At 56.6% G+C, this 27,892-nt stretch overlaps 1 protein-coding gene across 3 annotated transcripts; it reads left to right on the top strand.

Moving 5' to 3' along the window:
• Positions 1 to 624: 624 nt before the first annotated feature.
• On the top strand, positions 625 to 22,872 carry CBS (cystathionine beta-synthase). Of its 3 annotated transcripts, none has more exons than XM_055569757.1 (17): positions 625 to 745; positions 4,142 to 4,364; positions 8,054 to 8,160; positions 10,337 to 10,471; positions 10,951 to 11,030; positions 11,126 to 11,260; positions 11,778 to 11,847; positions 12,962 to 13,053; positions 13,805 to 13,930; positions 14,565 to 14,649; positions 14,954 to 15,059; positions 16,812 to 16,889; positions 17,057 to 17,191; positions 18,003 to 18,111; positions 20,092 to 20,176; positions 20,577 to 20,618; positions 22,034 to 22,872. In XM_055569757.1, exons 2-17 carry the CDS (start codon positions 4,150 to 4,152, stop codon positions 22,189 to 22,191), a joined length of 1,758 nt encoding a protein of 585 aa, XP_055425732.1. In that variant the 5' UTR covers positions 625 to 745; positions 4,142 to 4,149; the 3' UTR covers positions 22,192 to 22,872. The 3 variants fall into 3 exon arrangements, with proteins under 3 accessions (XP_055425732.1, XP_055425731.1, XP_055425733.1); XM_055569756.1 differs by lacking the exon at positions 625 to 745 and adding an exon at positions 1,794 to 1,930; XM_055569758.1 differs by lacking the exons at positions 625 to 745; positions 20,577 to 20,618 and adding an exon at positions 1,794 to 1,930.
• The last annotated feature ends 5,020 nt before the right edge of the window (positions 22,873 to 27,892 follow it).

Raw genomic sequence — 27,892 nt, 5'->3', positions numbered from 1 at the left:
GCGAAGCGCTGTATGTGCCGGACCCTTGGACCATGAGGGGCAGAACAAACCCGCGGTGATGGATCCGAAGCCCAGGTGCAGAGCGCCTACCGTCTGCGCTCTGGGCCCCCAGCTTTCGGCCTCTTGGGGTCCTGCGACCAGAAAGAACCTTGTCGGGTGGTCGCGGGACTGGGGCCCGCGTGATACGTGCTCATCCTCAAGTCCTTGCTCTCTCCAGACCGCAGGCCTGTAACTCAACAAAAAGTATTTATTACATTCCCGCAGAGCAAGGAGTTACCGAAGTAAAACAGAATCGCGACACTGGGTACAGAGCCTTCGCGCCAGTTGGGGTCTCGGGGTAGAGAAGCAGGGGAAGGGAAGGCGTAGGCGGGGCGGGCGGGGGTCCCGGGAGCGAGGGGAAAGGAGTAGACACGGACCACCGGCCCCTCGTGGCGTCTAACCAGAGTTCGGTGTGGGGCAGTGGGGGTGAGGCAGTGGGGGAGGGAGGGGGGCGGTGCGCTAGGGGCATGGCGAGGGGGCGGGTACGAGCGAGGTGTGGGTGGGGCCCTCGATCCGCAACTCGGGATTGGCCGGGTGCCGGCCCCCGCCCCCCTTCTCTCGGCCAATCGCCTTCCTCCCACTCTGGCCGCCTGGTGCAGGGTAGCCAACAGCCTTGGGGTTGCGTCTCCGCGTCGCAGCTTTCCCGGCCGCCGCTCGCCGCTCCCGGACGCGCCCAGCCCTCCTCTCTCTTCGGGTCTCGGTCCAGGTGAGCACCTGTAGGACCGAGACTCGCCTCAACCCTAGGCGGAGGGATCTGGCTGGGTTCTCGGAAGGGGTCCCCGCCGCCCAACCCCGGGCCAGTGTTGCATCATCTGCATCTGCTCGCGGCGGAGCCGGGGCCGCGCCTGGGGCGTCCCAGACCCACTCCTAGCGCGAGTCCAGACTCTCCTGAAGCGGGGGTTTCCGCGCCCACGTGGCGTAGGGCCTCCGCTCCAGCTCCCGAGACTGAGCAGGGGTCAGCAGTGGGGGCGAGCCGGGGAGCGTGGGGCCGAGACCTGGGGAGGGAACTTTCGGAAGGTGCGCTCTAATGGTGCGTGCCATCATTGATTTTTTGCTGCTTTTTGGATGAAAAATGGTCGTTTCGTAAATTGCTCTTTTCCGTCAATTCTATTAAGTGGGATGTGTGTGTGTAAAATATTGATGTGGTTGCGCGCGCCGCACGAGCGCTGGCTGCCCGCGGGCGGGGGTAGCGTGGCGAGGGGGCGCAGGGCCCCGCCCACGGCACAAACCAAGGGAATGGGGGAGGGTGCCATTCGACCCCATACTTTGAGCCCTAGGCGGGGTGGGTGGCTGAGCTGGACAGTACGGAGGGGAAGTGTAGGAGGAGGAGGGTCGGGAGCGCAAAACGTAGCCTCCCAGGGGTTACTTGGGGGTGTTTATCCCACACGGTATCCCCAAATGCCCCTCCGATAGTCTGGGTGACCCGCGGTCTCCAGGTTCACTGGAGAGGCTCGATTTCCCGCCTGGAAAGTCTCACTGGGAAACAGGAGTTTACTACTTTCCGCGCCCTTGGCCCTGACTGGACCCCTGGACCGACTGGGGCGCGTGTGCAGGGAGCGGGGGGTGGGGTGGGGTGGGGTGGGGTGCGGGTTCTGTCGAGGGTCGTGACCCCAGGAGGGTTTTGCGGTTTGAGGTGCGGCAGTAGCCGGCAGGGCGGCGCTAAGTGAGCCCGCCTGCCCCGGACGCACATGCGTCGGCGCGCTGAGCGCTTTGCCTGCGTGGAACTGAGCCCACCTGGAGCCTAGCCAGGCTGGGCGGGACCGAGTTCCCGGGTTCGGGACCCAGTCGCCCAGCGAGGGTCGCACCGAGTGCCTGTGGGTTCTGTAGAGACTGTCTGCTCCAGTCTGAGTTCCAGTAGCTCCTTACTTTTCCGGAGGTTGCTCGAGGCGAGGTAGGTCGCCACCTAGGAGGCGCGGGGCTGCCGGCGTCTGCGGGGTATTGTGGCCAGTTCCTCGGCCTGGGGCTGCTGGCCTGTGGGCCTCTGTGGGGAGAGGGCGCTTCTGCGTGATGGAAGAACCACCTCCCCCCGCCGGCGGGCGCCCCGCGGAGCTAAGGCAGTGTCTCGCTTACCGCACAGGCTTTTTGATAAGGAGCAAGAATGACGTAGGATATCCTTGCAGCGTTTCATGAGGGAACCTAAACCCCTGAAAAAATATTTGCTGATCCTAGGGTTTGAAGGAACCACTGCTCCAGGTACGTTTCGGGCAGACGAGCTCGAAGGCTGATTTCTGCCCCGGAAAGCTGGGGGAGAATTTGAAAGGGCCTCGGGGATTTGAAATGGATGTGATTGCAAAGGCTGGGGGTCTCCGCCTCCCTAGGCTTCTGCCTGTGCATCTGGGGCGACCTGCTGGGTTCTGGTCTGCACCTGACCCCGCCCTGGGAGACGGAACCAGCTGGGGCTGCCTCTACTCTTGCTGGGGTGCCTCTACTCTTGCTGATGGCAGCGGTACCCACAGGGCCTGCTCTGGAGAGAGCCAGCCGGTCAGTTACCCTCCACGTGTACTTCCAAGTGTGGGGCCCAGTTCTGCCTGGACTGCCCCACCTGTTCACAGCATAACTGCTTTCCTAAGCCTCCTGGGGAGCAGAGGCACAGGGTTGGGGGCTGGGGTCCCTCTAGCTTCCAGGAGGAGGGCGGGAGTGGGGCTGCACTCAGAGGTCACCTGGAGCCACATCCCTACCTTGAGCTCCTCTCAGGGACCTTCCAAATCCACAGGGCTCCAGATAGGTTGGGGAAGGGGAACTTTAGATTTATAAAAAAGTTGGGAATAGAACAGAGGTCTCACAACCCAACCCCCCTCCCCCCCGCCCCGCCCCCAACACAAACACATCGGCACAATTCCTCCTCTTATTACCATCTTAGGTTTTTTTTTTGCAACCAATGAACATTAATGTTGATTAAAGTCCGTACTTACTCAGAGTGCCTTAGTTTGCCCTAGCACCCTTTTCTGTTCTGGCGTTCCCTTCTGGAGACCTCATTCCATTTAGTCTTCACTGCTCCTTATAGAGTCGGAGCCGTGATAAGTTTTCAGTCGTCAGCCTGGTGAGTGATGGCTGTCCATTCCTGTTTCTTTCTTTCCTTTTTTTTTTTTTTTTTTTGTCATCTGTTTTAAGTTTCCATGAATTTTAAAAATTTGATAAATACATGTAATATGTTGTTTATTTTAACCATTCATAACTGTACAATTTGGTAGCAATACTTACATTCACAGTGTTATGCAGCCATTGCTATTATCTGTACCCCAAACTTTTTCATGGTAACTCTACCCATTAAACAGTGACTCCTTTCCCCAGCTCCTGGAAACCTCTGTTCTCACCGTCTCTGATTTTGTCTGTTCTGAGTACCTCCTATAGGTGGAGCCATGCAATGTTTCTTCTTTGCCTGATTTACTTGACTCAGCAGAATGTTTCCTTTTTTTAGGGTAAAAATATATTTATTACTATCTTCATCTTCCTCTAATTATTTCCATCATTCAATGTAGTCTTTTTAACACAACATTGTTGAGATATCTTTGATGTATAAAAGTTGTGTGTATATTTAAGGTATGCAACTTGATGTTTTGATTTACATATACATTGTGAAAAGACACCACAATCAACTTATAAGATAAATAACATTCATTACCTCTCCATAGCTGCTGTGTGTGTGTGTGTGTGTGTGTTCATATGTTGAGAATTAAAACTTCATTCCATTTTTGTGACCGAATACAATTCCACTGTGTGGACAAGCCACATTTTGTTATCCGTTCACCCACTGATGGACATTTGGTTTGTTTCCATGTTTTTGCTGTTGTGAATAGTGCTGTTATCAATGCGGTGGACAGACACCTGTCTCCATGTTGGGGTAGGTGTGTAGGAGTGGGATAGCTGGGGCACACAGTAGCTGTACGTGTAACCTTTGGGGAAAGCGCCCAGTTGTTTTGCACGGCAGCTGTGCTTGCATAGTTATGCCTCTTCTTGTCCAGCTTCTTGAGTGAGAGGAGCCCCACACCCAGAGGAGGCCGGGTGAGCAGGAGTCTCCAGATGGGAGCTGTAAAGCAGGCTCTTCTGCAGGAATCTGGAAATAGGCTGAACTGACAGCTTCTCCTCCCCTTCCCTTTGGCAGGTCCCACCATGCCTTTTGAGACATCCCCTGCAGACACCCCCTGCAGGTCTGCAGGGTGCCCCCACCTCTCAGGGGCACACTTGGGGAGAGGGAGCCTGGAGAAGGAGCCTCCGGAGGACAAGGAAGCCAAGGAGCTGCTGTGGATCCGTCCCGACGCCCCAAGCAGGTGTTCCTGGCAACTAGGCAGGCCGGTCGCCGACTCCCCACATTGCCACGCTGCCTTGTGAGTTCCGCTAATGATCATAAGATGGTCCATCTGTTACCCTGCGGGGGAGGGTTTGTTTTCTGGAAGCCAGATGGTCATGTGGACCTGGGGTATGACCCCCCACCCCCTGCTCCATCTTTTGCAATCACTCTAGGTGGATGGTGAGTTGAGATGGGAGGTATTTTATAGCTGAGTCCCCCAGGGCTCAGAGAGGCCAAGGCTTGTTTGTGCTATAGCCCGGCACCTAGGTGGGGCTTCTCAGGTGATAAAGAATCCACTTGCAATGCTAAGGATGTCTCTGGGCTTCCCTGATGGCTCAGTGGTAAAAAAACAAAAACAAAAACAAAAACTGCCTGCCTATGCAGGAGACTCGGGTTTGACCCCTGGGTTAGGAAGATCCCCTGGAGGAGGAAATGGCAACCCACTCCAGTATTCTTGCCTGGGAAATTCCATGAGCAGAGGAGCCTGGCAGGCTACAGTCCATGGGATTGCAAGGAGTCGGACATGGCTGAGTGGCTGAGTATGCACACATGCTAGCCCCTAGGTGGGTGCCCTCCCTGCCCGCCCAGGACTGCGCATTCCTGTAATTAGAACCATGTCTGCCTTCTCTACTTAACTCCAGGTCATGAAATATTTTTCTATAGTGGGGTTTTTGTGGTTGGACTGAGACTGTTGGATGAACAAGCCATGATTTTAAGCGCTCTCAGGCATTCACTGTCTGCAATGACCTCGGTTTGAAGAACTGTGGTGGAAAATAGAGTTCATATAGTGCATGCGTCTTTATCAGGCACCTCCTGTGTCTGTGCCCTGTTCTAGGTGCAGGAAATAATCAGTGGGAAAGACAAAAAGGCAAAAATCCCTGACCTACTGTGAAACTCAAATCAAGTCCACTACATCCTAGGATTATCTTTATTTCCTTGGTGTAACCTCCCAACAGTAGAACAAAATGTCATAAGAATGTACCTTTTAGGTACTTGATTCTTACTCCTCATACCCTGCTATGCCAACGCCGATGCTTACTGATTTTAGATTCAGAACTGGGGATGTGCAGGGGGTGTGCTCCAAAGTGGGGTCAATGGACAGAAATGACATTTACAAACCCAGAAACTCCCGACATTAAACACGTCTCGATGCTGGGAGCTCAGGAGGCCAAGATGGCTGCTGGCCATACGTCATGAGCCCTCGCTGCCAAAGCAAACCAGGGCAGGGGGTGAAGGGCCCGTGTGAGGCTGGGGTTGGGGAGGCCCAGACTCCTGACGGCTCCGTGAGCGTCTCACCCGGGCCTGGACACCGTTGTACCCAGGCTGTAACCTGGGTACAGGTGTGCTCCACGCGGTGGCCTGACCCTCCTCCAGCGCCCTGGCAGGGTTTCTGTCCCCCCCAAACCGCTTGACACAGCTCAGGTTCACTGTTTGTGAGGAGCTGGGCTCAGGCCCGAGGCACTAGGGCTCAGCTACTGTGGGACTCTAGACCTGGGTCCCTGGAGGAGACAGCCTGGGGGTCCCGGTGGGGAGACCAGAAGGGTGATGAGATGGTGGCGTGGCCACGCAACTCGGGTAGACTTCGGAGGTGGTACCTGGATGGGCAGGAGATGCTAGGCATGTGGGTTTCTGGGGAAGGGGATTCCAGATGGTTCCCAGGTGGGGTGGACTTAGAGGAACAGAGTGGGAGCACCGGGCCAGGGGAAGAGCTGCGGAGGGAAAGGGGAAAGCAGGCCCCTCCGTGGTGAGGGGTTTCAGGTTTGTTCCAGGGTGCTGTGGGCTCTCCCACAGGAAGAACGGAAAGCAACTGAGATGAGGTGTTAAAAGTCTACCCCCAGGCTCCTGCCCTGGTCACCTCAGGCCAACTTCTCCCGTGACTTTCTGGCCCCCAGGGCCTGGTACTGAGTCAGGAACCCTGAGTTCTCCGCTTGCCCATCAGCCCCTGCTGGGGACAGGGGTGGGGATAGGGTTACAGGCAGGCCAGGCCTCCGTCTCCTTCTAGTCCATCAGCCTCTGCTGGGGGTGGATGACTCAGCCACCTCTCCTGCCCTCCCCAGGTGTTTAGTTCTCCTGCCTTGGCTTTAACTAGTTAATGAGTCAACCCCAGGGTCGCCCCTAGGACTTTGTCTCCCTCCAAGGCTGGGTTCAGGAGCCCTTTGTCCCTGCCCAGGCTCTCTCCCCTCACTCTGATGCCCACACCTCTATTGGCTGAGCCTGCTTCCAGGGCAGCCCAGGGCATCTGTTTTAGCTCCTCACCACCTTGGAAGGTGCAAGGGTTCCAGCTGGGCCATGTCGCCGCCTGTCTGGGCTGGGGGCGGAAGGCAGCATTCCTGGGGAGCTGACTCACCACCTTGGGGGTGGGTGAAGAATCCACATTTATAACAGGCTCTTGCCGTGGGGGCCGGGGTGCCTTCAGCTGTGGGAGCCATGGTGCAGGAGAGATCCAGAGCGTAGGAAGCCTTTGTGTTTCTTTGGCTCAGTTTTGCATATTCCGGCAAGAATATTTGGTGGCACCTCCTTGGCGTGAATGGGGCAAGAGTGTGGGACCTGAATCTCTCCTCGAGGGTGAAGGTGGAGGGTGCGTTGTGGGGGCCACTTGGGAGACGCAGGTTCAAGGTGTGTACACAGCTGAGCAGCTGCTGGGCTGTCCCATACCCCCTGTCACCTGTCACCAGCTTCTCAGCTGGAAGAACTGCTGCGGCGGGTGGTCACTCAACTTGGAGGGGGACCGTTGACCCATGAGAAGCGAATCCGACTCTGAGCCTGAAGGACCACTTCGGAGTCGTCTGACCCTGGCCCCAAGCACAGGGGTGACCAGCCTTTGTTCTTCGGCCTGCGAGTCGAGCTTCCCACACCTGTGCCAGACCCCCGAGTGATGCCTGGGTGGGCTCTGAAGCCACTGTCCCTGTCTGGTGGCCAGACCCTCTGAGGGGTCCCTGCCCTCAGGTCCCCACCGGTTTTTTCATCAAAGAGAAGGAAAGGAGGTATTCCAGGAGGCAGGAGCCATGAGAGGAGATGAATATCAAAAACCCTCAAAAGACTGGGGCTTCCGCAGTGGTCCAGGGTGAGACCCCACACTCCCGGTACAGGCGCACAGGCTCCAGCCCTGGTTGAGGAACTAAGATCCCACATTCCATGTGGTGCAGCCAGAAAAATGAACAAACGGAACCCCGAAAAAGATAGACCAGGACATACTGTTGTTTTGAGAACTGAAAGTGTTAGTCACTCAGTCGTGTCCCCCTCTGCGACCCCTTGGACTGCAGCCCGCCAGGCTCCTCTGTCCATTGAATTCTCCAGGCAAGGATACTGGAGTGGGTTGCCATTCCCTTCTCCAGGGGATCTTCTTGACCCAGTGATCGAACCCGAGTCTCCCACTTGGCAGACAGATTAACACTCAAAAGAAGTTGTAGAAATAGCAGAGAGATCGTGGGGACATTCACCCAGCTGCCCACTGACACCGTCTGTTACCACAGTGTGTTTTCAAACCCTGGAGACACTGGTGCAGCTGTTACTAAATCACATTTGTTTTCATGGGTTTTGAGGTGCACTTGCCCGTGTGTGTGTGTGTGTGTGTGTCTGTGTGCCTTTTGCCAAGTGTGGATTTGTATAATCGCCATCCTGATGCTTGTGAAAGCCAATTCTTTGATTTATTTAAAAGAATGTGCTGGGCTGCCAAAGCCGGTTTTGTTTTTTTCTGAGTAATCACGGACTCCTCCTCTGTTTAAGGGTAAAATCTCCAAAAATCTTGCCGGATATCCTGAAGAAAATCGGAGATACCCCGATGGTGAGGATCAACAAGATCGGGAGGAACTTTGGCCTCAAGTGTGAGCTCTGTGAGTGCCGGCTTCCTCGCCCTATGCGAGGCTTGTGGGCCTGGGGGCGGGTGTCCCTCCACATTGGGTAAGGTCAGAAGCATACACAACAGGGAGGGGTGCTGGGGGCTGACCGAAGCCGCTCCCGAGTCGTCGGTGTCAGAGAGCCGAGACCTGAGTGTGGACAGCAGCGTGTCCAGGCAGATGTCGGGGGTGGTACCCAAGCGGGGACTGCAGGTCATGTAACCCGGCAGCTGCAGGAGGAGGGGGCCGGAGCCCAGGAGCAGAGCGGGACCCTTCTGTCCTGGACCATCCCAGGGAGGAGCAGACACGCCGTGGCTTGGACGGGCTGACGGGACAGTGGGGGCGACTATTGTGAGGAGGGTCTCAGCCATCAGCCAGGCAGGAAGTGGCTCCCTGGGGGCTTAGACAGACACTTGTCATTCATAAGACGCAGTGGGAATTTGGGGACTGTGTTTGCCTGGGCCCCCTACCCAAGGGGATCGCCCTTGAGTCTCCTCCAAGTCCTGTGGGGAGGGGGCATCTTTGCAGGAGGCTATCTCCAGGAACACGGGAGGGTGAGGGGCTTTCTTCACCTCCACTCTTCTGGGCACGGAGCCCAGGTAGACGTCAGCCTTGACCCAGAGGAAGTGGCAGGTGCAGAGGTCCTGGTTGGGGTGAAAGAGGACCAGGCCCAGTGCTGGAGCAGAGAGCCGGGGAGGGGAGAGTGTGGGGGTCTAGGGACTGAGGCCCTGTGGTCGATTCACCCCAGAGGCATCCTCATTAGAGCCTTCCTGCCCCCACCCCTCCCCGGGCAGTGAAGAGTTTTCTCCCGAGCAGTGAGCAGAACACACCACCGGGTGGGGGGGTTCGCTGCTGGGGCTGTGCCATAGTGGGCTCCATGCTCTCACGTCAGATAATAGAAGCCATTACCTAGTACCCTGTAGGCATGGGCCTGCTGCTGCTGCTGCTGCTAAGTCACTTCAGTCGTGTCTGACTCTGTGCGACCCCATAGACAGCAGCCCACCAGGCTCCCCCGTCCCTGGGATTCTCCAGGCAAGAACACTGGAGTGGGTTACCATTGCCTTCTCCAATGCATGAACGTGAAAAGTGAAAGTGAAGTCGCTCAGTCGTGTCCGACTCTTCGAGACCCCATGGACTGCAGCCTACCAGGCTTCTCTGTCCATGGGATTTTCTAGGCAAGAGTACTGGCTTGCTGCACTTCAACTTGGCAAGAGCCGTTGAAACATTTTAGTGTGTCCATTTTACAGGTGGAAAAACCAAGGCTCAGATTGGTTACGTGGCTTACCCCACAGCTGATCAGCTGGAATCCCTGCCTTCGTGCCAGCCTTTCCATGGGCTCGTTAGAATTTTCTAACTAATTCACGTGTGTAGCCGACAAGAGTCCAGGGCGCAGGCCTCCTCAGCGGTCAGACACTCGAGAGCCCCCTTCACTGTCCCAGCAGGGCCTCTCTGAGTCCCGGGAGAGAAAACCTGTCTCTGGTTGTGGGATTTCAGAAGCCAGCACAGACCAGGATGGAGCGCGATCTATGGGCCCTCCAGGCTGGCCAGGGCCCTGCCAATCACATTTGGAGCCACATTGCTCCCTTTTACTGACACAGTGTAGTTTTAAGAGGTGGGAGGGAGTGCCCCTATGGAAAGACAAGCAGAGGCTTGGGCACAGCAAGGGCGGTCCTGTCTGCAGGATGGGGAGGATGGCCAGGAGGCCCAGGGGATTGGGGTGTGGAGGGTCTGCTGGTTGTGGTCTGGCCGTGTGATGGGGGGGGCTGTTACTTCAGGATATGAGGTCATTTGGCAGGGCCACTGGGCCCAATTTAAGCCTGGGGCTCCAGTCACCACCCACCCCCAGCACATGCCCAGCATGTCTCTTTGGGCCTGTGCTGCCTCATGGGGGTGGCCCTGCTCCATCCATCCAGTGGGGGCCCCCTTGGCTCCTCTGTCTCATTCACCTGGAGCCGCCGCATGGTCCATGGCACGTAGGATGGACAGGTGAGAGAAGCCACAGTGGGCATGCACCTTCGTCCAGGTCAGGCGTGGGAGGCACAGTGGAAGGTGACGATTTTCAGAACCCCTGAAGCCTGCCGCTGCATCCCGGGCGTATCGGGTGATGGGAAGGGGACGGCAGGCATCAGTTAGGGCTAAGGGCCTCTTCTCGTGATGTGTCTCTGGCTCCCAGTGGCCAAGTGCGAGTTCTTCAACGCGGGTGGGAGTGTGAAAGACCGTATCAGCCTGCGAATGATTGAGGACGCTGAGCGTGAGGGGACCATAAAGCCTGGGGACACGATCATTGAGCCGACGTCGGGGAACACAGGTGGGCGCTGCCTCCTCCTCCGGGCCCGTGGTGGGGGTGGGAGTGGCAGTGCCCCGCCAGCTGCATTCAGGGTCACTCTCCCCTCCGGTGCAGCAGCCCCTGGGTCCACAGTGAGCCCCACAACGTCTGCTGCTGTTGCTTTTTGAAATATTTACGTGCTCATTTGGCTGTGCCGGGTCTTAATTGTGGCATGTGGATCTTACTTGCGGCATGTGGGATCTAGTTTCCTGACCGGAAATCAAGCCCAGGCACTCTGCATTGGGAGCTTGGAGTCTTAGCCACTGTTACATCACCTCCCCGGCTCCCAGTAAGAGCTAGAGGAATTGGGGTTCACAACGTGCACCCCGTTTTTCCCGTCATTCAAGGGCAGAAGGGGGTGACGGAGGGCCTTTTTCCAGTGCCCTCTCCCCTGGGCCTCTGGGGCTGGCGGTGGGGCCTGGAGGGTGCCATGACCCCTCTCACCCCATGTCCTGTCCCAGGGATCGGCCTGGCCCTGGCTGCCGCTGTGAAGGGCTATCGCTGCATCATCGTGATGCCGGAGAAGATGAGCACGGAGAAGGTAAGCAGGTGGGCAGGGGATGGGGTGGCTCCCAGGCCTCTGTCCCCACGCTGCAGGCCTGGCAGGGAGGTGAAGGCTGCCACATGCCTTTGCAGGTGGATGTACTGCGGGCGCTGGGGGCTGAGATCGTGAGGACGCCTACCAACGCCAGATTTGATTCCCCCGAGTCGCACGTAGGGGTGGCCTGGAGGCTAAGGAATGAGATCCCCAATTCTCACATCCTGGACCAGGTGAGGTCAGGGCCGAGGGGTGAGCACACTCCCAGAGGTTTGGACCAAGTGGGGCCTTCCCTGGGGGATCTCTGTTGGGGGCTTGCAGGTGGTGTCGCCTCTGCAGAAGGAGGGGCGGGGTGCAGAGTGACCGATGTGCTGACATGCAGATGCTGCCCTCTCCTGGCCCAGTGTGTGGCTGATGGGGTTGGCGAGCCTTGGGCTCTGCTGCCCGTGTGCCCGCTTTAAGGGCTCAGCTCAGCACGCTGGGTTGGAATGTCCCTTGCACAGGACCCTGGGAGCTCTCTAAGACATAAAATGCATGCAGACCTTTTAACTGGATGCTCTTCTTTGTCATTCATTCCACGTCTGGGTTAATTCAGAAATCTCATCTTCTGGAGAACTGGTTTTGATGCTTGGTGTCTGTTGAGCCACAGGAGCCCCTCTGACTTGCACTGAGTCATTTACCTGGCACCCTGTGGCTGCTGCCAGTTCTGTGCGTTGACCTCATCATGGCTCCTTTGCTCTTTCCTGGCAGTACCGCAATGCCAGCAACCCCCTCGCTCACTATGACATCACAGCCGAGGAGATCCTGCATCAGTGTGACGGTGGGTACCTCTAACTCTGCTGTCCATCTTGACTGGGAGTGTACACTTACCCACTCCTTGGTAAACTCCTATTCATCCTTCAAAACCCAGTTCAAATATCCCTTCTCTGAAATGCTGCCCTGAATATTTCCCAGGAGCAGTTTCCGCCCTCTGTTCTGCCCTCTTGGACTCTGCCCATGCCTCGCCTGCAACACCCAACTTATCATATCTGTTTACCTAGTAGTCTTTTCCTCCAAACTTGTAGGCACTCCTGAGTGCAGGGAACAAGCATGTCCCAGGCTGGTGCTGGGCTCACAGTTGGGGCTTCACATTGCTGAACGGCACTGACCCCAAACGCCAGTGTGGGCACTGAATTCAGCGTTCGGGTTTTCTCGTGTGCAGATCTGGGGTGGTGGCTTGCAGCTTGGCTTCTTGGAAGCTCTCTGCACATTTGGTGCCAAGCCCCATGGGGGTTGCGATGTTCTCTAAGGGCTGTTTCCTGAGAGAGTCCTGGGAGCGGCTGCCAGGGACTTGGCACCTTTGGCTTCCTGTTTGGAGCCTGGTGTTGGCTTAAGTGCCCTCATTCTGTGCCCAGGAGCCAGGCAGCATGGTCCAGGCATTTGCTCACCCAGGTTTTACATGTGAGAATCCTCTCATTTGGCAAAAACAGTGCATCTGCCTCAGCACGGGTGCCTGCGCTGACTTGCCTGCTGGGTCCCTGAGCTGGCCACCAGGTGCCGAGAGAGCCCAGACAATGTCAGAGCTGAGCTGAGTGGTTAATTCTAGTTTCTTTGGTAATTCAGTTCACTTACCCACGTCATCTGAAACCAGACAGCCCCCTGTGCCCCACCTCCTGCAGGAAGGTCCTCTGTTCACAGATTCACAACTCTCGTGGGGGTTTTATGACTGGCTGCCATTTAGATTAAATGGAGCTCCCTGGGTCCCCATTACGGTGAATGCTTCTTCAAGTGGAGGATGTGATGAAAGATTTCAGCATGAGAACAGGTCTGCTTTTGCCCTTTGGATGACCTGCCTTCATCGTGTACCAGAGTGTTCTTGATTCCTATGAAGAGTTGAGGGGGCACAGCCGTTCCTTCCTGGAGATGTCCTTCCTGACACACTTCTCCATCCCCAGGGAAGCTGGACATGCTGGTGGCGTCGGCGGGCACGGGTGGGACCATCACAGGCGTGGCCAGGAAGCTGAAGGAGAAGTGCCCTGGGTGCAAGGTGAGGGACTGCGAGGGGCATGGGCACCACCCCGCCCTGCCCTGCCCGGAGATGGGGGCCTGAACGCAGGTATGTTTCCCACCTGTGGCCTGAGCTGCAGCCAGAGGCTTAGCCAGCAGTCTGCTTGGCCTTGGGTGCCCAGAGCGGCCTCTGCTTTAGAGCTGAAAGTTCTAGCTCCTGACACTTCTGCCCCAACAGCCTTGCATCTTGTAGGGTGTGTGTACCTGTCCCTGCCAGGTGATAAAGGACAGCAGTGTATGACCCAGGTGCCTAGATGGACTGGGGTGGGAGAGTCCAGCTGGGGGGCCTCCCAGGATCGTCCCAGAGCTGTAAGCGCTCAGGCTCAGGTCCTGGGCTCTGAGATCTGGGAGGGGCACTTGGGCCTGGGGAGGGGCTCAGAAAGACCCCACTGGTGGTACCCACGTATCCTCTCTTGCTGCCTGTTTCTCTGATGTCCAGGAGAGGTCATCCCAGCACTGCCCCTCGCCCCAGGCTCCCACTGTCCATTGGCATCTCTCCAGGGTTGTCCTAGGTGCCCTGCATGGGAGGAGCTTGCCGGAAATCCACTTCCCCCAGCCTCCCACTGCCTCCACCCCGAGTGCCCCAAGCTGGACATTTAACATGTGATCTCCCAGCACCTGGGCCTGGGCTTCTGGGTTTTGAGTCTTTAGGCCTGGGAGCGGGGCTGCACCCTGATGCCAGCCGGGCGTGTCCAGGTGAGACTGGAGCCCTAAGGACGCCCACTCCACAGATTGTTGGCGTGGATCCCGAAGGCTCCATCCTTGCAGAGCCTGAGGAGCTGAACCAGACAGAGCAGACAGCCTACGAGGTGGAAGGGATCGGCTATGACTTCATCCCCACGGTGCTGGACCGCACGGTAGGCGGGGCAGCAGTGACGGGGCCAGCCTCAGCCTTGTCCGGCTGGGCACGGGTGGCCGGCCCAGCAGGAGCAGAGAAATGAGTTCCGAGCTGTGTAGACAGTGGTAGACGAGGTGCTGTCCCAGGGGTCCTCATGTGGTGACTCGCGATGCTGTGATCAGTGAGCTCCTGCCACGGACACAGAGGCCATGGGTGGGGTGTGGCGCTTCCTGTCTATGCACAAACCTCCCTGCAGAGCAAGGGAGCTGGGCGGCTGGGGCAGGTGAGCAGGCCAAGGAGGGAGATGTGAAGAGCACAGAGAAGGCTGCTTTTAAGGACTGTAAAGGAAGCTTCAGGCAGAGAGACCAGGCTACAGTGTGGCCATGCCGCAGGGCTGGCAGGCGGTTTAGGCGCCATGGGCACACTGCTGGACCCTTGGGCAGGGGGAGTGGGGACGATCTAGGTCTGCAGAGTGAGTGTTGAATCCCAGACAGAGGCTGGGCTGCATCCCCGGAGGTCATGGCCACCTGGACCACCGTCGTCTGCAAGATTGCAAGCTGGGCCATGGGCCCCACACCCACCCCCACCCCCCCCACCTGACTGCTGAGTGCTGGGCGCTGCCCGGGCTGACCGTTGTCCTTGGCTTCCCTCAGGTAGTGGATAAGTGGTTCAAGAGCAACGACGAGGAGGCCTTTGCCTTCGCCCGCATGCTGATTGCTCAGGAGGGGCTGTTGTGTGGTGAGTGGATGCCACACTCTGCCCTGCCAGCTTCCGTCCAGCGTGTGAGGGACACCCTCACTCTGGCCGCCCGGCCACCTGCCCCCGGGGCTCTGAGTTCCGTGGGAGGCTTTGGTGGTGCAGTGCTGAGCAGATGGGAGACGGAGCAGGGTGTGGACGGACAGTGAAAAGTGGGGTCCCCCAGCACCCCACACCCAGCTCATCCACCAAGGATCTCTCCAGAGCAGGTGTGGTCGTGCCCACACTTGGGTGCACATGCAGCCGCCTGCCCCCCGGTGTCTGACCCCTCCCGCCCTCCTGGCAGGTGGCAGTTCTGGCAGTGCCATGTCCGTGGCCGTGAAGGCCGCCCAGGAGCTGCAGGAAGGCCAGCGCTGTGTGGTGATCCTGCCGGACTCGGTGCGGAACTACATGTGAGGTCTCCGTCCTCCCCAGCCTCCAGTGCCTGTGCTGTCTCTGTTCCCGGCCGTTCCCCCAGATCCTACTGCAGGGCCCAGGGAGCCTAGGGTCTGCGGCCCCGCGCCGCGTCCCTGGAGTTCACGCGTTCTCGGCTGGCTTGTCCCCAGCTTGGGTCTCCCAGATGCCTTTGGAAGTCTGTGTACGTTCATCGTGGCAGCACTTGGGGGCCTGGCGGGACTCCCCAGGGAAGGGACCCCATGTGCCCCCTCACTCCTTCGAGCTCTCAGGGCCTCCTGTTCAGCCACGGAGGATGAGGACGAGGATGTGGCCGCCCTGAGAGCAGCTCCCCACCCCCGCCCACTGGATCCTTTGGTCACTCACAGTCTGGCCCTGAACTTGGGGGACCCAGGCTGGGGTCAGTGGCCCCCGAGGCCTCTTCGAGTCCAGTGGTTCTGAGTGTCCATGCACCTGGAGCTCGCTGGCTCCTCTGGGCTCATGGCCCTGCCTGGGGTCACTGGCCGAAAGAGCCAAGGTTGGAGTGTGGGCGAGAGGTCACAGGGGGCTAATGCCCTCCTCCATGGATGCATGTACCCTCTGGTGTCCTCCCTGACCCAAGAGTGACGGGTTACACACCTCGAGTGAGCTCAGCTTCCCCCAGGGGGGCCATTCCGTAACTGGGACTCCAGCTGGGGGTGAGTCACCTCTGGGTGTCCACTGCCAAGTTGCCCTGAACCTGGCTACCCACCCACACTACACAGTGCATGAGAACGGCCATCTCCCCATGTGCTTGGCTGGCCTGCTGTGTGGGCACGCACATGTGCCTATGTGTGCGTGAGAGAGAGGGCTGGAGTGAGTGAGTGATCGTGTCCTCAGGCTGGGGGCTGGGGGTCCTCTGCCCCCACTTTGTTGGCCCTCATCTGCCTTTTGGGGTAGGTCCCTGGCAGCCCCTGAAGCCTGGCCTGGTGTCCTCTGACCCCTGGTGGGACAGGCTCCCCCTGCCAGAAGCCCTGAGGGGCTGTGACGACACGAGATTCGGGACAGAACTGTTACTGACCGGGGTCTTGGACCCTTTGATCAGTAGAAATGGATCCGAGGCCAGACAGGAAGTTCAGGCAGGGCTTTACCGGGACTTGTGCTGCAGCAGTGGGAGCAAAAACAAATATGAATAACGGGTTCCCTGGCTTGCTCCCTGAGTGTGGGGGGTGGTGAGCTGGGTCCTTACATGGGGTGGGTCCAGGGGTCGGGCCGGAGGGTGGCCTGCCCACCGCTGGGTGGTGGTGTGTGCAGGGGGCATGAGCAAGACCCTGCCTTTGCCCCTGACACCTCGAAAGCGGCAGCCGGGTTTTGGGTCTTTTAGCATCTTGTCCACAGTTTGTCCCATCCACACATGCACGTGGTTACTTCTAGTCCCTTCTCGTTTCCTTGTGTCTGTTGCTGGAGGAGATGTTTGTCCAGGTGCAGGCGTTGCAGTGAAGGGTCCTGGGCCCCAGGGTCCCAGCCCATCACAGAACCTTCTGCTGTGCTCTGGGCGTATTCAGTTCTGGTTGGCCAGATACCCATACTGACCACCATTCCCTAGGAGGTCTTTCTGGCATCCAGCCCTCAGATCTCTTCGTGGAGCCTCCAGCCAGCCCCTTGGGGTCTCTGCTGGACTGTGGGATCTGGGGAAGGTGGGGTCTGGGCTTACCCTGAGGCCCTCTGCCCTCTTTGGGGCCAGGGGTGGTGTTGAGACCCTCCGCCCAGCCCTGTGGCTTCTGATGCTGTAGGTCCAAGTTCCTGAGCGACAAGTGGATGCTGCAGAAGGGCTTCATGAAGGAGGAGGAGATCTCAGTGAAGAGGCCATGGTGAGGACACCTCTGGGCAGAGACCACATGTGCGGGGCTCAGGACTCGTGTGCCGGGTCCCCAGCGGCACATGTGCAGTCCCTCACCTGGCTGGACACCCCCCGCGGGCTCCCTGTTCTCACTCGTCTCTCAGTTCACGGACTCCCTGGCCTGCCCTCTTCCCTCAGGTGGTGGCACCTCCAGGTTCAGGAGCTGAGCCTCTCGGCCCCACTGACCGTGCTGCCCACCGTCACCTGTGAGCACACCATCGAGATCCTCCGGGAGAAGGGCTTCGACCAGGCACCCGTGGTGGACGAGTCGGGGTCAGTCTCAGCCTCCGTCCAGCGCTCTGCCCTACCGGCCCTGCCTGTGTGCCCCTCGGCTCCGTGCCTGCACTGCTGGGCAGGGTGGCCCAGCCGACCGCACAGCTGGCCGGCTGACCTCGGTCACTTTTCATCCAGATGCTCAGAGCGTTGGACAGCTGGCCCCTGAGCCCTGGCCGGGGCGGGCCTGGTCGTATTAACCCTTCCCACCCCCCTGCACCCAGTGTGTGCACGGGAGCACGTGCCTGCCTGGAAGACCATGGCAGACGTGTGGTGGTGATGGTCCTCCATCAGGACTGTTCCAGGTCTAGCACCAAAAGGCCCACATCCCAGGACCCTGGCCAGTTGGTGACCCTTGACACTTGTCAGAATGGAAATGCCCAAAGAATTCACCCACTGGTTTGCTCTCTGCCCACACCGGACAGTCAGCTCCAAGGGTGGGGCGTCAGGTCACTGCTGTGCCACACAGAGACCCCGGGCAGACAGTGTTAGTGTGTTAGACGCTCAGTCATGTCCAACTCTTTGCATCCCCATGGACTGCAGCCCGCCAGGCTTCTCTGTCCATGGGATTCTCCAGGCAAGAACACTGGAGTGGGTTGTCATTTCCTTCTCCAGGGGATCTTCCCGACCCAAGGATCGAACCCGGGTCTCTCACATTGCAGGCGGATTCTTTACCCTCTGAGCCACCAGGCCAGATAGTGGTTGATTCCGAGAGGAGTCCGGGTTTGGCCGTGAGGGCGGCTGTGCTGAATTCTGCCATATGGTAGGAGAGGCGCCAGCGCTGACCACTGCCCTGTGTCCACTTCCCCAGGGTGATCCTAGGGATGGTGACCCTGGGGAACATGCTGTCGTCCCTGCTCGCAGGGAAGGTTCAGCCATCAGACCAGGTTTGCAAAATCATCTACAAGCAGTTCAAACAGGTATGTGCCCCACGTGACCCAAGCAGGCGGTGCCGAGACCAGCTCTGTTCTGGAAGGCGGGGCAGGGAGTCCCTCTCTCTAGGGTGCCGGGTCCCTAACGCTCAGCTCATCAGATCCATAAATCAGAGGCTTTGCCCTGGCTTCACAAAGTGAGAGGCCCTGGGTGGGGAGAGGCCAGCATCGGCGAGGTCTCACCCACGTCTCACCCACACCCGAAGGCTTCCTCACCCCTCCCCTCCCGGCCCGCTGGTGTGCACCCTGTCCCACAGATGGTGCACGCTCCCTAGGCTCGTGTGTGCACACAGCCCCACCATGTGTGCCCTCCCCGGGCTTGTGTGCACACGCAGCCCCAGTGTGTGTGCCCTTGTCTGGCTGCTTTGACACAGTAGTGTTTCAAGGTCCCTCCGAAGTGTGCGTGCACACTGTCCACCCTTCCGTGCCTGAGTCCAGTTCCGCTGTGTCTCTGGCCTTTCCTGTGGATTCTACGGTGTGTGTATGGCCCTCCCATCCCTCAGGGAAGAGCCGAGCCTCTAAGTCCCCCTCCCTTAGTGTCCCAGGCTGGCCTGTAGCCACACCCTTCCTCCAGGGGGTAGCTGAGTCCCGGTCCCTTGGGCTTGAGTGCCACTCAGATCCTTGGGGGTCTTGGTATCTTGCCACTGAGGTGCTGGGGGGGTGCAGGCAGACTCAGGAGGTCCTTCAATGTGGCCCCACACATCCCCGTCCCTGTCCAGAGAATGTCCCAAGAAGAATGCAGCACTGTGGAAACCCAGGTGGGTCCCATCTCCTGGGCACACCTTCCCTGCCCAGGGCTGCCCCTTTTCACCGCCACCACCTCAGCGGGCTGGCTGCTATCACTGAGCAGCATGAAGAGGTCCCCGTGGAGCTCTGGCTCCCCTGATGACCTGGCTCTCCCCGAGGGGAGGAGGAATCCTGACCCCCATGGTCTGACTACGTCCAGCATCTGACCTCATGAAGACAAGCATTGGGAAGTTGCTCCTGCAGCCCAGCACGGCTGTGTTGAGTACCCCTGCATGCGCACCCACGGGCAGGTGGGCCCGACCTTCCTCACACAACTGAAGGCACTGCTGATGTATTTCCTCCCGCCCTGGAACTCACATCTTCTCCCAGGGAACCTGCCTCCGTTACTGGAGTTGAACTAGAAAGCGTACCCAGTGGGGTTTCCCAGGGGCTCACTGCTTTGGAGATTACCTTGGGGGTTGAGAAATGGACCCTAAGTGTGCCTCCTCCTTTCTCCTGGAAGCTCTCACCATGTGTCTGTCGAGCAGATGGAACAGAGGGCCCCATGCTCCCTTGCCCTCTCTGTGCCCTGCAGTACTACATCTTGTCCTCATGTGGGATTCGTTCCAATGGACGTGAATACTTCGTTGTTCATAACCGAAGCCCCTAGTTCACTGAGGGTCCAGTCGTTGAGTTCTGCAGTTATGTTGTTCAGTTGCTCAGTCATGTCTGACTCTTTGCGACGCCATGGACTGCAGAACACCAGGCTTCCCTGTCCATCACCAACTCCCGGAGCTTATTCAAACTCATGTCCATTGATGCCATCCAGCCATCTCATCCTGTCGTCCCCTTCTCCTCCTGCCTTCAGTCTTTCCCAGGGGTCTTTTCTGATGAGTCAGTTCTTCGCATCAGGTGGCAAAAGTATTAGAGCTTCAGTTTCAGCATCAGTGCTTCCAATGAATATTCAGGCTTGATTTTCTCTAGGATTGACTGGTTTGATCTGGATTGATGGGTTTGATCTCCTTGTTGTCCAAGGGACTCTCAAGGGTATCCTCCAACACCACAGTTCGAAAGCATCAATTCTTCCAGTTCACCCAGGTGTTCTTTTATGAGTGTCGAGTCCCATTCAGTCTCTTGGGTCAGCAGGAGGCTCCAGAAGAAGCCCCTTGGGGACACCAGCCTCTCTGCCACTCCTTTCCTTGGGCTCCGGCCAGCGAGCACTGACCACAGCTTCTCTTCCAGATCTATCTGACAGACCCGCTGGGCAAGCTCTCGCACATCCTGGAGATGGACCACTTCGCCCTGGTGGTCCATGAGCAGATCCAGTGTAAGCTGGGTCCCCTGGGGCCTGGGGGAGGGGGTGCAGGAGCAGGAGCTCTGTGGGATGCTGGCTACTGAGCCCCTGACCCCTGACCTTTCCTGCTTTGAGCTCTAGGGCATCTGGGAGCCAGAGGTACTGACCCCCGGCCTTGGATGCAGATCCCAGAGGGACCCCGCTGTGGGCCAGGCCTGGGTGCTGGCTACCAGTGAGCTAGGGTGCTTTATAATCCAGGCCTCCTTGCTGCATCTCCAGAGGCCAGTGGTGTCCTTCAGGTTCTAGGCTACAAGGTTGTAGAAATCCCAAGAATTGGTGGTGGGCTCCAAGGCCCCCACCCACTTTCCCACTGAGGGTTGGTCCAGGAGCCTGGGCGCCAACTCTAACCCCTCTCCCGTCCTTGGCTCCACAGCGCGGGACCTGGCCTTGTCAGGAGAGGTGGGGGGGCCGGCAGGTATGTACGCCCTGCCCACCCCTGGAGCTCAGAAGTGGCGCTGCGGTCAGTACCGCAGCCTCCGAGTGCAGGGGAGGGCATCCAGCCCTGGACCCTGAACCCGGCTGGGAGGGCCCTCCTCTGTGTTGACCATATTCTCATGTTTGAGCGCCCGCACACCCTGACCGGGGATCCAGCTTCAGGGTCTGTGAGTAGTTTCCGTGGACGCAGCCCTACCTGGAAGCACTGCCATAGATGCTTTTGTGCTGTGTTGGCCGAGCTGAGTGGCCACAACAGACACCCAACAGCCCTTTACAGGAACTTGAAAGACCTGGTGTTGGACAGTGTCCCCAGGGGGCCTGGAGGCCACTCCGACTGCCCTCCCCTGAGGGCTCAGTGCTCCTCCAAAGCTGCCCCTTTGCCTAAAGCCCCCAGTCTCTTCTGGGTCCCTGTGCTTTTTTCTGAGATGCTCCAAGCTGGCACCTCCGTGCCTCCCCACCCCCACCCTGTCGACCTCTGCCCTCAAGGTTGTCAGGGACAGACGGAGGTGGGAGCTGGTGGAATGGGATGCACCCTGGTCATTTCCCACTCACTGCTCAGCTCTGCCCCACCCTCCGTGGGCTTCTCCACAGCTGTCAGTCAGCATTCTCCCGAGAAAGAACCAGTAGGACATGTGCATATAGAGATTCCCTGTAAGGAATAATCGGCTTACAGGCTGGCATGCCCCAAGAAGACCTGCAGGGCGAGTGGGCAGGCCTGAGACCCCATATCCAATGTTCCCAAATCCAAAGGCAGGACTCTTTCCTCTTGCTCGTGGAGGGTCAGCTCTTCTGTTCTATTTGGGGCCTTCAACTGGTTGGACAAGGCCCACCCACACTGGGCAGGGCGATCTGTTTTACTAGGTCCATCCAGTCAAGAGTTGTTCACATCCAAAGACACCCGGAATGACGTTTGACCCAGCGTAGGGGCACTCCATGGCCCACTTGGGTTGAAATGTCGAATTAACCATCCTAGCCACCCTTTATACCCTTGGGCTACAGGGTAGGGGGCCCGAGTTCATTCTAAGCCTAAGAGAAAGGCATGGGTTTGAGCACAGAATTGTAAGCCAGAGATGCGAGCTGGTGGTGGTGGGTGTGAGTGGGACTGGGATTTCAGGCCAAGACTCAGACCTTGGGCACCAGCTGCTCCCAATGACTTTGACCCTCGGGCATCCCCCCATGGGTGTGGCTCAGAGGGGTGAGGCCCTGCTCTCTGCAGCCTCACCTGTGTGGATACTCTTGGGAGAAGAGGGCACTTGTGGTCAGACACACAGGTGCCCGTGGACATGGGGCAGCCTCAGGGCTGGCCCACCTGCCCGTGCCTGGGGATGAGCTCCGTGGCCTCAGCTCTGCTCTGGGCAGAGGCCCCGCTGAACCTTTGGCCTTGTCCCTCCTCAGACCGCTGCCACGGGGAGTCCAGTAAGAGGCAGATGGTGTTCGGGGTCGTCACTGCCATCGACTTGCTGAACTTCGTGGCCACCCGGGAGCGGAACCAGAGGACAAAACCAGAAAGTGCTTTGAAGCTCGGAGGTGCGGGGGCTGAGGCCCAGCTCTGACTTCTGACTGCGAGCCTGCTTGGTTGTTCTCTTTTGCTTTTGTAAATACCAAGCAAACGGATGATTTTTAGCCTCCTGGTGCTGGGTGTCACTCTGTCCAGACCAGTAGCAAGACTGCTTATAGCTTAGCCCAGGGCTGGCAGAGATCTTGTCGTTTCCTCGTCTTTAACACTTGTCTCCCTAAATGAATCTATTTATGGTTTATTCCATTAGATGTGTTTTTCTTTAACTTTCTTTTTAAATGTTTCAGCAAGCAAATCTATCAAAAGAGAACCCAGCCAGGCAGATAGACCCCTGAATGACCAGGGTAGGGAGACTGAAGGCGGAGGCGAGAGGGCCTTGCCAAGGAGTCCAGAGCGGGGAGCAGCAGAATGGGGCCCAGGAAGTGTGGGTCAGGGCAACAGTCCACTTGGAGCCGGGCCAGTTGGAGTGGCTGGAGTGCTTGGAGTTTTTTAATTGAGGTGAAATTCCCGTAACCTAAAATGATTGACTTTTAGATGTGTAATTCAGTAGTGTTTATCAGAGGTTGTCCACCCACAACCTCTGTCAAATTCCAAAACCTTTCATCCCCCTCTCAAACTGTCACTCCCGTCTCCCCGCTTCACCTGGCAGTTACCACTCTGCTTTCTGTCCATGGATTTACCTACTCTGGATATTTCATATAAAGAGAATCATACAGTCTGTGACCTCTCATGTCTGGCTTATTTTATTTTACATTATGTTTTGGGGTTCATTCACACTGTAGCGTGAATCAGTACTTCATTCCTTTTTGTGCGTTGGTCAGTCCTGTCCAACTCTTTGGGACCCCAGGGGCTGTAACCCGCCAGCCTCCTCTGTCCATGGGATTCTGCAGGCAAGAATACTGGGGTGGGTTGCCATTTCCTTCTCCAGAGGATCTTCCTGACCTTGGCATTGAACCTGGGTCTCCTGCATTGCAGGCAGACTCTTTACCATCTGAGCCACCAGGGAAATTTTCTTTTTTGTGGCTGAATGGTATTCCTTACATGGATAGACCACAGTTGGTAGGTATTTGAGTTGTTTCCAATCTCGGGCTATTGTGACTAGCAGTGCGATGAACGTTCGTGGATAGGTTATTTGAACACCTCCTTTCAGTTCTTTTGGTTGTATGCCCAGGACTGGAATTGCTGGGCATGTGATCATTGTATGTTTCAGCTTTTTTTTTTTGAGGGACCACCGGATTGTGTTCCACAGCCACACCATTTTACATCCCCACCAGCAGCACAAAAAGACTCCAGTTGCTCCATGTCTTTGCCAACACTTTTATTTTCTGGCTTATATATATATCTATCTATTTGGCTGCACCAAGTCTCAGTTGCGGCATGCGGGATCTTTTCATTGTGGCATGCACGATCTCCAGCCTGTGGGATCCAGTTCCCCAACCAGGGATCAAACCCATGCCCCCTGTATGGGGAACATGGAATTCCAGCCACAGGACTACCAGGGAAATCCCTGGCTTTTGGTTTTTACAGCCATGGTAGTGGGTGTGATGTGTATGTCAGTTGCCCAGTCGTGTCCGACTCTTTGCGACCCTATGGACTGTAGCCATAGTCTACAGAGGACTCTACAGGCTCCTTGGTCCGTGGAATTCTCCAGGCAAGAATCCTGGAGTGGGTTGCCATTCCCTGCTCGTGGTGGCTCACCCTGGTTTTGATTTGCATTTCCTTAATGACTAACATCGGAGAAAACAATGGCACCCCACTCCAGTACTCTTGCCTGCAAAATCCCATGGATGGAGGAGCCTGGTAGGCTGCAGTCCATGGGATTGCTAAGAGTCGGACACGACTGAGCGACTTCACTTTCACTTTTCACTTTCATGCATTGGAGAAGGAAATGGCAACCCACTCCAGTGTTCTTGCCTGGAGAATCCCAGGGACGGGGGAGCCTGGTGGGCTGCCGTTGATGGGGTCGCACAGGGTCGGACACGACTGAAGTGACTTAGCGTAGCATAGCATAGCACAGTGATGACTAACATGTTGAGCATCTTTTCACGTGCTTTTTTGGTCATTTGTGTATCGTCTTTGGAGGAGTGTCTGTTCAAGTCCCTCGTCCACTTCCAAGTCGGGTTGTCTTCTGTTCAGTTGTAAAAGTTATTCACCTGTTCTGCATACCAGGCCCTTCTCAGACCTGTGATTTGCAAACACTGCCTCCCATTCTACAATGTGTCTTTTCCCCTTTCTTGATAGTGACCGTTGGTGCACAACAGGATTTTCTTGTTCTGTTTGTTTTTGGTTTATTTGGCCTCCCCCTGCGGCATGAGGGATCTCAGTTCCCTGACCAGGGATTGAACCCATGACCCCTGCATTGGAAGCCTGGAGTCTTAACCACTGGACTCCCAGGGAAGTTCCAACAGTGTTTTGTGATGAAGTCTGATTTATCTTTTTGGTTTTGGTATTATATCTGAGAACCTGCTGCCAAATCCGAGGTCATATTTTCTTCTAAGAGTTTATCATTGTAGCTTGTACCTTTAGTTCGTTGGTCCACCTTGAATTAATTGTTGTACCTCGAAGGAGTCTGGGATCCAGCTTCCTTCTTTTGTGTGGCTTTTCTTTTGGTGAAGAAACACTCTTCCCTATTGAGGGCACAGCCTGGTGGGTGAGGCCATTGTCCGTCAGGAGCTTTGTGGTGGGGGCTCACAGGTGCCCCCCTCCCCGCCCCATGCCAGCTGCCTCCCTTCCTCCCGGCATCCCCGGAGGGCTGCCTCTTGGAGCAGCATGGATTCTGGGAAAGGCTTCCTGTTGTGGACATGGCTTCGCTCCTCAGGGAGGATCCTGGGTACAGCAGGGTGTGCCTTGTGGGAATGGCTGGTCCCTTGGTCGTCAACTACTCGTCTCCAAGACTAGAGGACCAGGTGTCCTGCAGCCTGGGGTCCCCTGGAGCCACAAGAAGGTCACACCACCATTCCCCCCAAGGCTGTTCGGGCCCAGAGACAAGCCGGCAGGCGGAGGTTTTCCCAACCAGGCCCTGGGACCACACAGAGCTGGCGGGAAATGAATTCCAACTTTGGGGGTGGCTCATGGATGATCTGACTGAGAACAGCAAAACATTTTTAAAAAGTGTTTTTCAACAGAACGGGTAGGACAAATAATGTGCCCCAGAGATGCAAGGTCCCGATCCTGGAACCCGAGGATGTTCCCGGGTGGAAGTGTTTGCAGATGCGAAGTGATTGAGGCTCGAGGTGCATGACAATCCTGGATCACCCAGACAGGCCTAAATGCTCTCACATATGGAGAAACAAGGGTCCAGCTATGGGAGAAGCAAGGGGAGGTCTGAGACATGGACAGGAGGAGGACGCAGCCACACACCAAGGAACACTGCCAGGGACCTGGGAAGCTGGGAGAGGCAGGAGGCCCCACCCCCAGTGTCTTTCCAGGGAGCACAGCCCTGTGACACCCTGACTGCTGGCTTCCGGGCTTCGGGGGGATGACAGTCCGTTGCTTTATGTCCCCATCAGTGATCCTTCGTTTCGGCAGTCCCAAGACGAGTGCAGGTTTCTGTCAGTGGAATCATCAGATGATGCTCTTGTGTTTCACTTCTTTCTCTCAGCACAATATTCTGCTAATTTTTAAGATTTATTTATTTATTTGGCTGCGTTAAGTCTTCGTTACGGCATGTAGGATATAGGTTCCATCATGCAGGATTATTCATTGCCGCACTCAGACTCTCTAGTTGTGGCGTGCAGGCTCAGCAGTTGTGGACCTAGCTGCTTAGTTGCTACTAAGTTGTGGACTTAGTAGCCCAGACTTAGTTGCTTCTCAGCATGAGAGCTTGTTAGCTCTCCCACCAGGGATCAAACCTGTGTCCCCTTCATTGCAAGGCATATTCTTAACCACTGGGCCCTCAAGAAAGTCCCTTTTTTAACAAATCACTTCAGTTCAGTCGCTCAGTCGTATCCGACTCTTTGCAACCCCATGGACTGCAGCATGCCAGGCCTCCCTGTCCGTCACCAACTCCTAGAGTTTATTCAAATTCATGTCCATCGAGTCAGTGATGCCATCCATCTCATCCTCTGTCGTCCCCTTCTCCTCCCGCCTTCAGTCTTTCCCAGCATCAGGGTCTTTTCCAAGAAGTCAGTTCTTCACATCAGGTGGCCAAAGTATTGGAGCTTCAGCTTCAGCTTCAGCTTCAGCATCAGTCCTTCCAATGTATATTCAGGACTGATTTCCTTTAGGACTGACTGGTTTGATATTCTTGCAGTCCAAGGGACTCTCAAGAGCCTTCTCCAGCACCACAGTTCAAAAGCATCAATTCTTTGGCAATCAGCTTTCTTTATAGTCCAACTCTCACATCCATACATGACCACTGGAAAAACCATAGCCTTAACTAGATGGACCTTTGGTGGTAAAGTAATATCTCTGCTTTTTAATATGCTGTCTAGGTTGGTCATAACTTTCCTTCCAAGGAGTAAGCATCTTTTAATTTCATGGCTATAGTCACATCTGCAGTGATTTTGGAGCCTCCCAAAATAAAGTCTCTCACTGTTTCATTGTTTCCCTATCTATTTGCCATGAAGTGATGGGACCAGATGCCATGATCTTCTTTTTCTGAATGTTGAGTTTTTTAAAAAATAGTTAAAAAAAATTTTTTTTTGGCTGTACCAGGCCTTAATCACAGCATGTGGGATCTAGTTTCCTGACCAGGGATTGAACCCGGGCACCCTGCATTGGGAGCAGGGAGTCTTAGCCCTGGACCACCAGGAAGGTCCCCAATATTCTGCTGATTTTAATAAAATATTTCAGACATACAAAAAGGTGGAAAGAATACCCACCCTGCTGAAGACAGCAACCCTCACGGAGGGAGCTGGAGCCTGCCTGTGTCCTCTCATGGCACACGCGTGTGTCCCTAGACGGCATGCACAGGGTCACATGTGTCGTGGTACAGCCGTCCTTCCCCGCTCAGCTCTGCACTTCCCAGATCGGCTGTGTGGACAGGTGCTGCACGGGCTCATCCGCATCCCTGTCGTTTTCCATCAGGCGGCTTTGGACTTTTGTCTCCAGTACTTTGTTGTGAGCCTTGGTGCTGCCATGAACTTTAAAAAAAACGACTGTATTTGTTTTTGGCTGTGCTGGGTCTTCGCTGCCGTTAGGGCTCCTCTCTGGTTGTGGTGTGCCGGCCTCTCGCTGTGCTGGCCCCTCCTGCTGCAGAGCACGGCCTCTAGGCCTCTAGGTCGCGGGCTTCAGCAGTGGCGGCTCCTGGGCTCTAGGGCTCAGGCTCAGTAGTCGCAACATGGGGGCTGAGTTGCTCCATGGCACGTGGGATCTTCCCGGATCAGGATCAAGTTCATGTCTCCTGCGTTGGCAGGCGGATTCTTTACCACCTGAGCCTCCAGGGAAGCCCAGACATGAACATTTCTGAACACAGAGGCTGATCCTTACAGATCACCATTGTGAACTGGCCACTTTTCTTGGAATTTCATCTGTATTCATTCAGTTTAGGTCTCATGACAACCTCTGTGCTTCTACAAGACAGAAAGAAACTCACCCCTCTGTTGTGTGAGCCACTGATACTCTGGGTGTGGGCTGCTCACAGGGGTATTTAGGCAGGAGGAGGGGGCAGCTCTGGAGGAAGGGGGCCAAGGCTGGGGTGTGGGCAGCAGGTTCCTTCTGGAGGCTGGGGGGAGGGTCTGTCCCAGGCTGTCCTAGCTTCTGGAGGTCTACTGGCAATTCTTGAGGTTTCTTGGGGT

Source organism: Bubalus kerabau, chromosome 2, assembly GCF_029407905.1.
Source record: "Bubalus kerabau isolate K-KA32 ecotype Philippines breed swamp buffalo chromosome 2, PCC_UOA_SB_1v2, whole genome shotgun sequence".
Classification (NCBI taxonomy): Eukaryota; Metazoa; Chordata; class Mammalia; order Artiodactyla; family Bovidae; genus Bubalus; species Bubalus kerabau.
Note: the sequence above shows the minus strand (reverse complement) of the source record. Positions and strands in the feature narration are given on the sequence as shown.

Bases quoted from the DNA above. Each gene is read 5' to 3' on its own strand.
- CBS (XM_055569757.1), top strand. From the start codon at position 4,150: ATGCCTTTTGAGACATCCCCTGCAGACACCCCCTGCAGGTCTGCAGGG. The intron at 13,931-14,564 runs GTAGGCGGGGCA...GGCTTCCCTCAG, and splicing joins CCACGGTGCTGGACCGCACG to GTAGTGGATAAGTGGTTCAA. The intron at 18,112-20,091 runs GTATGTGCCCCA...CTTCTCTTCCAG, and splicing joins TCTACAAGCAGTTCAAACAG to ATCTATCTGACAGACCCGCT.